Source organism: Macaca mulatta, chromosome 16 (genome assembly GCF_049350105.2).
Source record: "Macaca mulatta isolate MMU2019108-1 chromosome 16, T2T-MMU8v2.0, whole genome shotgun sequence".
NCBI classification, from domain to species: Eukaryota; Metazoa; Chordata; class Mammalia; order Primates; family Cercopithecidae; genus Macaca; species Macaca mulatta.
This window is the reverse complement of record NC_133421.1, coordinates 45,586,580-45,597,155: the sequence shown is the minus strand read 5'-3', so window position 1 is coordinate 45,597,155 and position 10,576 is coordinate 45,586,580. Positions and strand designations below refer to the sequence as shown.

General features: G+C 46.2%; 1 protein-coding gene across 1 annotated transcript; it reads right to left on the bottom strand.

The window, feature by feature from the left end:
- Window positions 1-6,756: 6,756 nt before the first annotated feature.
- LOC100430627 (C-C motif chemokine 4) lies at window positions 6,757-9,697 on the bottom strand. The gene is made up of 3 exons (XM_002800381.4): window positions 8,400-9,697; window positions 7,735-7,849; window positions 6,757-7,141 (listed from the first exon to the last, which is right to left on the bottom strand). The coding sequence occupies exons 1-3, from the start codon at window positions 8,473-8,475 to the stop codon at window positions 7,054-7,056; spliced, it is 279 nt and encodes a 92-aa protein (XP_002800427.1). The 5' UTR covers window positions 8,476-9,697; the 3' UTR covers window positions 6,757-7,053.
- Window positions 9,698-10,576: the final 879 nt, after the last annotated feature.

Here is a 10,576-nt window from a genome sequence, read left to right as displayed (position 1 = left end):
CTTAGTGGGCCCAAATCAATAAATTCAGCCTGATCCAACTCTATGTTCCTTCCACCATTATCCCATACCCTTAATATCCATTCCCATGCCTGTTCTGCAGATTACTGTTTTTATAAGTTAGAGAACTGAAACAGTTCTTTTGAAGTGACATGCACCTCCTCATGGGTCACACTGTCAACCTCACCTCCAGGGGCCCACTGGGACTTTAGTTACAGGTCTAGACTGTCGTCAGTGTAATGGACCAGACTTTAGTCTAGTTACAGGTCTAGACTGTCATCAATGTAGTGGACCAGCAAACAGGTGTGTTAGGTGTGGCTCCTGATGGGAATCAACCTTATTTTGCCTGGCAACTGTGTCAGGGGAGGCCATCCCTGTTGCCTCAGGCAGCACAGGGTTTATCTTCTCAGACAAAGGTGAAAAGGCTGATGGTAGCATGGGTCGAGGAGGGGATGTTGCCACTACTGGGGATGGGGAAGCTGTTCCTTCTGGCAAAAGAGGTTCATCAGAGTTTACAAACTCAGTGTCCCCAGCTTCAGCAGAGTCCTCCCACATGTCCCCATTCCAAGTTGCAGGGCCCCAGTCTTTTCCAATCAATGCCCTCACTTTAACAGTAGACACCTGGTGAGGCTGTGCACGCACCTTTTGTTGCAGCTCAGCCACTTGCATGATAAAAGCTTCTGTCTGTTTTTCTACAATTTCAGCTCTTTCTGTACAGGAGATAAGGCTCTCACTCATGGCAATCTTAGCAGATTTGAGGCTTAGTATCTGCTTCTGAAGCTGGGAGACAGAATCTCTGAGTTCATTTTCTTTCACCACTTTGTCTACTGAACTTAGGAGCAACCAACTAGCTTCATTATGTTCCTTCGTTCTCCACATAGGGTCAAAAGTATTATGTATAGAGTCACTAAACTCCTTGCCTCTCACAAGCAGTGAATCAGGAGTGTCAAATGCGTTTATTTATTTTGCTTAACTCTCTAAACAGTCCACACCAAGGACTATCAGTGTTCTCCATACTATTAGAAGTAAAGTCCTTAGCATTTTGGGGTCTAACCATATTAAGCAGCCAATTCCAGAAACCACAAAACCAACGAAAGAACTCCATCCTTAATATTCTGTTTCTCTAGAACCACTCCTGGTAACAAAATCTGTATTAATCAGGGTTCTCTTAGAGGGACAGAACTCATAGGAGATATTTATTAAATGTTAACTTACATGATCACAAGGAAGCATCCAGCACTGGAGAAAGATGTAGGCTGGGAGGCTAGGCCCACCTCTCCTTTTCATGTTTTTCTGGCTGCTTTATATTCGCTGGAAGCTGATTAGATTATGTCCACCAGATTAAGTGTGGATCTGCCTTCCCCAGCCCACTGACTCAAATGTTAATCTCCTTTGGCAACACCCACAGACACACCCAGGATTAATACTTTATATCCCTCAATCCAGTCTAGTTGACATTGATTAACATCACAGCCACGGAACTGAGAAGCAGGAGCATGGCTCACAAATCAACTTCTTAGCTCAGAGAGCCGGGAAATCACAGATAACAGAACATATTTAATGAAGGGGTTGGGCATTAAAAGCAGGGGAGGAATATTCATGTATTTTCTGAGAATGGGTGAAGAGCTTCTTGGAATTGGAGTTCCTGCCTTTCTTTAGGTCCTTTTATGGTTTCTTCCAGTTGTTGTGTGGAGATTGTCAATTGTCATGGTGGTGGTGGGAGTGTCATTTAGCACGGAAATTAGATTATAATGAAGTTACAGGCTCATCAGAGGTCAAGCGAGCTGCCATCTTAGACCCCAGCAGTCTTAGTCTGTTGGTCCCGAGGGGGAACTTTTGACCTCAGGCATCCTGTTTTCTGAAGATAAGCAGAGTTAAAGTGGTGTGGAAATTTACCTAGGTCACACAGACATTACCCTGGGTAACAGATATTTGGGTGACAGAGCTAGGAGGGAGATTTACTTTCTGGTTGGCTGTCTTTTTATGCCATTTGAATTGTATATAATGTCTACTGTTATCTATTCAAAAATTATTAATTTTAAAACCATTAAGTGCATGATATCAAACTCCTTGGTGGATGCTCATCTGTCAGAAGTTCTAATGGGTGGTTACGGCCTTGAATCTGCAGACTTCATCTGGAGTCATAGATGTAATAACTTCGCCTACAGCCAACTTGAAAGATTCAGGGATTCACTCTTTTCAGGAAATGAAGGGGGAGAACAAGACAAGCTCCACCAACTTCCCAAATCAAGGAGATCTAGAAAGGCAGGATGCAAGCGAAAGAGGCTTGCTATTCCAAGGTAGACCTGTTTAGGCAGGTTATAGAAAAGAAGAGCTAATATAAATCAAACACGTCTGCAGGGATTATGAATTAGGATAAAACAAAACCAGTGTCCTCACACTGTGGATCTACCTCTTGACCTCTCAGAGCCTTGGTTTTCTCATCTTTAAAATGGGAATAATAATATCTACCTTAGATTTTTGTTTTTGTTTTTGTTTCCAGAGACAGGGTCTCACTATGTTTCCCAGGTGGGAATGCAGTGGCTATTCACAGGCACGATCCCACTACTCATCAGCATGGGAGTTTTGACCTGCTCAAGCAATCTTCCCGCCTCAGCCTCCCATGTAACTGGGACTACAGGCACATGCCACTGTACCTGAGATTTTGCAAGGATTAAAAAAGGCTATATATGAAACTCAAAGCAGTATAGCCCCTGGCACTTTACGGAGCTTGGCAAATGCTGGCTCTTTTCCCTTTCAAGTCCCTAACAGAAGGAAGAGAGGACCCCCTAAGGAAATGAATCAGGAGTCACTGGAAATAACAAACATCTGCTTGAGGAGCCCAGGGACGTAGGGTCCTGAGATTTAGAAGCAGCTAACACAGCATGAAGAAATGATTTCCCTGCAGCTGTGCTGGTCTCCCAGTTGGGAATGTTTCCATAGAAGGGGAGAGTCTCCCAGACCATCCTCCATCAAGTCCCATCAAGCCCATCTTCCCTGAAAAACATTAATTTTGATTTTCTGATTCCTTCTGAACATATATATTTTACACACTTATCATATAGAGCCATCCCTTGATATCCACAGGGAATTGGTTCTAGGAATTCTCATGGTTTCCAAAATCTACAGATGCTCAAGGCTCTGATATAAAATAACATATTATTTGCCCATAACCTATGCACATCCTCCCATATACTTTAATATCCAGATTACTTAGAATACATAAACAATGTAAATGCTATTAATAAATGTAAATGTAGATCGTTGTTATACTGCATTGTTTTTTATTTGTATTTTTTTAATTATTATTTTTTAGTTTTTGAGACAGGATTTTGCTCTAGCGCCCAGGCTGGAGTGCAGTCACATCATCTCAGCTGTCTGTAACTTCTGCCTCCGGAGCTCAAGCGATCCTCCAGCCTCAACCCCCCAGTAGCTGGGACTACAGGCATGTGCCACCTCACCCAGCTTATGTTGACATTTTTCGTAGGGTCAGGGTCTTGTTATGTTTGCCCAGACTGGTCTCGAACTGGTCCCTGCCTTGGCTTGCTCGGCTCCTGGCCTCCTTGGAGGAAAATGCCTGTGTCAATGGGAGCATGATGGAGGGTTCCAGGTTGAGGTGGGATGGGGGATAAGGACATGTTTGCATGAACGTGTCCTAAAGGAACATGTACATAAGGAAATGGACTCCCATCTGGAGAGTGAGCTGGGGCAGGCGGGCACTGCAAGGAGCAGGAAGACAGGCCAGATGTCTAGAGATTGCTCCATAATCCATAGTTCCTTTCGAGTGTCCTGCTTTGTCTGTTCTGGCTTTCGCCCCCACCCAGAAAGCAGGAGAAACCTCAACTGGAACGTCAAATGAGCAGATTCCAGATCTCTGGGCCCAGGGGGAGAAAAGGAAGTTGTATGAAAAGAGGAGACAGGGAAAAACAGTCTCATATTGTGCAACAGGCGAAGTCCCACATTGCCCCACTTCGAGGATTCCATGCTGCCGTTTGTAACTCCTGGTGAAGCATTTCTTCATGAGGCTGCCCAGGCCTCCTGCAGTCTTCCATGGTGGTCCTGCCTCTGTGGAGCTGAGCTCCTTCCTTCCCATTTGCTGAAAAGCAGGCACTAGTGGGAAAGGGACTCCATTGTGAGGGAGGAGACCTGGATTCTGGCCCTAGCCCTGCCTGCTCACTAATGATGAACCAGAGACAGGTCATGGCTCTGCTCTGGGCTGCATCTGACAGATGAGAGGATGGACTCTCCCAGATAGGAATCCAGGACCCCTCAGAGCGCCTTAGGTGTCTCTAGAAGAGGCATGCTTCCTAAGGGTCCTGGACCCTGGGTCACGCCTCAGCCCCAGAACTCAGTTGCTGAAGCAGATCTCCCCTTGGGACGCCTCTCCTCATTATAGTTCATCTTGAGGTGTGTCCCTTTCACCCTGGGTCCCTCTTGCAGGGAGGTTTGGCTCACCCTCTAGAATGTTCCCTTTCCTGCCACACTGAGCTATTGGGGGTCACCTCGGTGATGCGTCAGTTGGTGGTTGTATTTGTTTCCTACTGCTGCAAAAAAAAATTACCACACAGTTAGCATCTTATAACCACATATTTATTCTCTTAAAGTTCTGGAGGTGAGAAGTCTGAAACTAGTTTCCCTGGGCCGCACTCCCTCCCTCTGGAGGCTCTAGTGGGGGAACCACTTCCTTGCCTTTTCCAGCTTCTAGAGCTGCATCCTAACACCTCTTGGCTCCTGGCCTCTTCCTCCATCTTCCAAGCCAGCAGCATAGCATCTTGCTTTTGTTGTCACATTGCTACCTTCTCCACTATTGCCAAATTTTTCTCTTCCTCCCTCTTATAAGGACACTTACAACTACATTTAGGGCCTGATCAGGTAATTCAAGGCAACCACTCATCTCAAGATTCTTAACTTGATCATATCTCCAAAGTCCATTTTGCTATAAAAGGGACATTGACAGGTTCTGGGGAATAGGATGTGGATGTCTTGGGGACCATTATTCAGCTACCACAGTGATCTATACCTTGTCTCTGGCCTGGGTCATCCATTCTCTCTCCCATCCCGTCCCCTTGTAATAGAATTGTGTATTTTTCTCCAAATCCACACCCTAATCTTACAGGTCATCCCAACTGCTCCTCCCTTCACTTTCTGTAGGCTCTGAGAACATTCTAGGAGAGTGCTCTCCAGCAGAACTTTCTGTGATGATGGATAGAAACTCCATAATCCATGCTGTCCAACATGGGAACTAGCCACGTGGGGCTACTGACCACTTGAAATGTGACTAGTGCGACTCAGAAACTGAATTTTAAATTTTATTTCATTTTAATTAAATGTAATGCAAATGTAAGTAGCCACTTTGCCAGTGGCTAACATATTAGACAGCTCAGATCTAGGCAAATGAAAGCAGAAACTACGGCCAGGCACATTCTTTGCTGTTAGCCTCTCCTCACACCTGTTTTGGATGAGCTCTGCCCCCTAACCTCCTTCTCTCAGTCCCAGCAGAATGTGAAGGAGGCTTCCACTGGGGCTCTGGAATGACAGGGGTGACTAAGGGCAGGACAGAAAGGGAATTGTGTCTGTTTTCCCCAGAGAAGTACAGGGCCCCAGTTCTGCTTTTGCATAGGACTAAGAACACTCAAATGATTTTCAAGATAGTCTCTGCTTTGTCCTTACTCAACCGGTCTCCCTTTTGAGGACCACAGAGGGTGTCACTAGGGAAGGTGTACAGGAAAGGGCCCGAGCCTGGGAGCTGGCACTGGCCAAGGCCCTGCTCTGCTATGTACTTGCTGAGTGGCATGTGGCATGTTACTTCCCAAGCCTTGGCCCTCAGTTTCCATAAAATGGGAGGCTTAGACCAGATGGTCTAAAGTTTCCTTTTAGCTTTAGTAGACTACGAGTCTATGTCCTGAGGATCAGGCTTTATTGTGCATGTAATTCTGTTTCGGAGCCGTGTTGTCTCTGACCCATGGAATAGGCAGTTCTGATTGAAGGATAATTAAGTAGAAGTGGCTTTAGGTTACTCCTGCAACACTTCCAAACAAAACCAGACCTCCATCCTACTGTCCTCATGACAACACTTCACAGTAGCTTGGGCTTTAGAGTGCTGATCTTTCAACTAACTAATCTAATCCTCATGATGATCCTGATAATTTCTGGGTTCATTTTAAGTGAAAAGGCTGAAGCTCAGAGAGGGAAGGAGAGAAACTTCCAGGTGCCTGGTCCTATTATGGGTGCTTTACACATCACCTTATAACAGCCCTTCGAAGTGTTTAATATTATCCCTATTTCACAGGTGTGAACACTGAGATCTAATAAGGCAAGATGACTTTCCCAATGTTATGCTGATAATAAGAGGATGAAGTCAATTTTCTCACTCTTCTTCCCGCTTTGCTGTGCTGCTTCCCCTGTTTACAACTTCCCCTCAAGATGTTGAAATGATAAGCTCCTTTTTTGGGGCATTCTTTCATGACACTCCCCAAGCAGACCTACGAGCCTCAACAAGTCACTTCACCTCTCTGTGCCTCTGTTTCCTTAACTGTGAAACTGGGGACAACAGTCCCTACTTCATAATGGTGTGAAAAGCCTCATTGAAAGTACGCAGTGAGATCATGTATGAAGAGTGCTCAGCCCAGAGCTTATATTAAGGACTCAGCAATTTCTCAATCTTACTGTTTTGGGAAACTGTAGTTTGTCCCTCCCAATGGTACCAGGCAATTCCTTTTACCCCCAAATCAAATTAAAATCACAAAGTAACTGTCTGTGTTTTATTTTGAAGTTTTATTATGAAAACACATGGAATTAACGGTGTTATCCATGTATTTGCAGCAGCAGAGAAACAGTGACTGTGGACCATCCCCACAGGGGACACGTATCCTTTGGCTAAACAAATATAAATAATGGAAATAACACCTAATACAATAACACAGCACATAAAAAGATTAAATTAAGAGAAGGGACAGGAACTGCGGAGAGGAGTCCTGAGTGTGGAGAAGATGCGTCTCATGGAGAAGCGTCCAGGCTCAGGTGACCTTCCCTGAAGACTTCCTGTCTCTGGGCAGCTCAGTTCAGTTCCAGGTCATACACGTACTCCTGGACCCAGGTCTCACTGGGGTCAGCGCAGACTTGCTTGCCTCTTTTGGTCTGGAATCTGTAGAACAAGGAGCAGACAGATGAGAATCCCATGAGACCTGTGAGGTCATCTGGCTTTATCCGTTGCCTGTGGTCAGCGTCTTCCTCTGCCTGACCATGGTCCATGTGGGCAGCTCTGGTGCATGGGATCCTTCCTGGGGCCACACTGGAACCAGACTCCCTGTAACTTCCACCCACTGGATTTAGCTGTGGGCCCCAGGGGTTGCCCAGATTAGGAACCAATGGGCATTGCAATCAATATGAACAGATCTTCCCATCCCCTGCCAGCCTGGCAGTGACTTTTCCACATGTCTTTCTAGCACGGTTTGAGAAATCAGTCCCTATCTCATGTGACCTGTCCGACTTCCCCTGCTTTCCTGTCCTCGGGATAACTTCCTCCCCAGGAACCCCCTTCTCTCTCGGCTCCCACTCAGCCGCCTTCAGCACTTGAAAAGTGAGTTCATGACCTGTGTCCTCACTGCTCTCAGGGAAGCCTTCAGCCCTGAGAACTGCCTCCCCACTGCTCAATCACCCCCCTCTCCAAAACAGGCCCCCTTTTAAAATCCAGCCCTCGCCCTTGCCTCCCAGAGCAGCCCAGGGGTTGATACTCACACCACAGCTGGCTGGGAGCAGAGGCTGCTGGTCTCGTAGTAATCTACCACAAAGTTGCGAGGAAGCTTCCTCACGGTGTAAGAAAAGCAGCAGGAGGTGGGAGGGTCTGAGCCCACTGAAAGGAAAGGCCAGGGTGAGATCAACCCTGCACATGGGAGCTGTTTATGTTGGCTTCTAACTTTGCGTCTTCATTGAGCATCTTTGTGGAGCTACCAGAACCCCAAAGAAGGTCCCTTGTATCCATTCCCACCTAACCTGAGCAGGAGTCTTATTCTGAATAGTGAATCTTCAGAGAAGAACAAGAAAGAAATCTAGAAGGGTGGAACTGGATTCAGTCTCAGAACACATCGGACCCCCTTCATGTGACAGATGGGGAAACCAAGGCACAGAGAGGGACAGGGCTTGCTTGAACAAGTAATTAGAGGCAGAGCCAGTTCAACAGTCTGACTTCCAGCCCATCCTTTTCCTCTGCTGGTTGCAAATTCTTCAGAAAATAGGAACTTGAATGTTATTGAATATCTAGTAGACTCTACAGACTTCGTGGCAATCTTCCTAGCTGCCTTTTGTCCCATCCCCAGATCCCACTGTTTGAGCAGCCACAACTAGAATAAAAGACTCTGCCTGCACCTCGGCTCTGGAAACAGCAGCTGCGAAAGTGGACTTACTTGGTGCTGAGAGTGCTGGAGAGCAGAAGGCAGCTGCTAGCGCGAGGAGAGACAGGACCGTCACGCGCAGCTTCATGGTGTCGGTGGAAGACAGGTTTTCTCAGAGGTGAGGCTACAGAACGCAGAAGCTTCAGAACCCAGCTGTGTCCTGTGCTGATACTGAGTTGGGAATCTCTCTTTATAGAGACTCTGAGGCCTGGGACAAATGTGGGGGCTCAGGAGAGTGAGCGGAATTTCCATGGTACAGATGATGTCATGGCTCCTGAAGCTAGCTGAGTGAGGAGTTCCTCTCAGCTTCTCTTCCCCAGGGCGATGTCACCATAGAGCAAAGATGAGGGAGGTTCAGGCGAGAATAAAAGGGAAGTGGTACAACCAAAGGCAGCGACCGAGACTGGGGAGAGAGTTGCAACCCCCAGAGGAAAGATGAAATGTTCACACCTGCTACAAGTGGCTTGTAGACAAGAACTGTGCTGCTCTTGGTGGTTGGCACCCCCAGATGCTGGAGGGTTCATGTCAGTCTTTCCAGGCTGGCCACAAGCCTGGCCCCCAGGACAAAGGGGGAGCCAGGACCCCGCCCATCCCCTTCCTGTGCCTCTTCTGCTGAGCTGAGAGCCACTGACTTTTGTGCCCCATATGTTTCCTTGGGCATGAAGAGTCCAGCATTGGATGTGCAGAGGAACCCAGAAGGGTGACTCAGGAACATTTGTAACTTCTTATTGGACAATTACCTTGTATCAGGCACCGGGAAAGCTGTCTTACACATATTATTTCTAATCCTACCATAACCCTGGGCAGGGGTGTGTCATCTCGTTTTACAGATAAGACAACTGAGGATTAGAGAGTGGTCCACTGATGCGCTCAGTGCCACACAGCTGATGAATGGCACTACCAAGATTTGAATCAAGATTCGTCTGACTCCCAAGTCCATTTTCTTTACATGCTATAGTCTCCAGAATAAACATGGAGTGTGACCACAAAGAGAAACCATTGACTGATAGACAGCTAGGAGCTATTCCATACTCAAAGACCGATTGTATTCAGACTTAATTCAGGAAAGAGATAGAGCTAGTCTGTCCTAGAACAAGGAGGGAATGGAGGAGAAATAAAGAGTTCAGGATATTTTCCTGGACCAATAAAAGAACAGGACAAATAAACCAGTAAGAATCAAGTTTGGAAGACCCAGATAGAAAATGTTCTTCTAGTATAAAAACAGGATTGAGCTGGGTGCAGGGCCTCACACCTGTAATCCCAGCACTTTGGGAGGTCAAGGCAGGCAGATCACTTCAGCCGAGAAGATCGAGACCAGCCTGGGCAACATGGTGAAACCCTGTCTCTACAAAAAAATTACAAAAAAAAAAAAAAAAAAAAATTGGCTGGGAGTGGTGATGCACACCTGTAGCCCCAGCTGCTCAGGAGGCTGAGGTGGGAGGATCACTGAGCCCAGGAAAGTCCAGGCTGCAGTAAGTGGTGATTGTCCCACTGCACTCCAGCTTGGATGACAGAATGAGACCCTGACTCAAAACAAAGCAAAGCAAAACAAAACAAAACAGAATTGTATACCTAGTAATGAGTTTATCCATGTTACAGACAAAATGTGTAATCTGAGGATGTGGGTGTGTCCCTGTCAGTCCATAGGGAATGCCTGTGCTCATGTTAAGCCCTGGCTAGTTTGACAGTTGCTGGGCACCTGTACAGAAGGTGAAGCTTACAAAGGCCCTGCATACAGGAGTGTGCAAAGTTGGACAAATGAAGGAAATGAAGATAATTGGATCAAGATCTCTATCTGCCTTTAGCTCTACTACTCTAACCTGCCGGCTCACCCCTAACCCCACATTGTTACGTGCTCTTCTCTGAGAAAGAAAAAAGAAGAATAAAAAGAGGGAGCCATGATTTCAAACTATACTACAGTGCTACAGTAACCAAAACAGCATGGCATTGGTACAAAAACAGACACATAGACCAATAGAACAAAATAGAGAGCTCAGAAATAATGCTGCATACCTGCAACCATCCAATCTTTGACAAAGTTAACAAAAACAAGCAATAGGGAGAGGGCTTCCCATTCAATAAATGGTACTGGGATAACTTGCTAGCTGTACAAAAAGATTGAAACTGGACCCCTTCCTTACCCCATGTATAAAAATCAACTCACAATGGATTAAAGACTTAAATGTAAA

Bases quoted from the DNA above. Each gene is read 5' to 3' on its own strand.
- LOC100430627 (XM_002800381.4), bottom strand. From the start codon at position 8,475: ATGAAGCTGCGCGTGACGGTCCTGTCTCTCCTCGCGCTAGCAGCTGCC. The intron at 7,850-8,399 runs GTAAGTCCACTT...CTTTCCTTTCAG, and splicing joins TCCAGCACTCTCAGCACCAA to TGGGCTCAGACCCTCCCACC. The intron at 7,142-7,734 runs GTGAGTATCAAC...CTTGTTCTACAG, and splicing joins TGCTCCCAGCCAGCTGTGGT to ATTCCAGACCAAAAGAGGCA.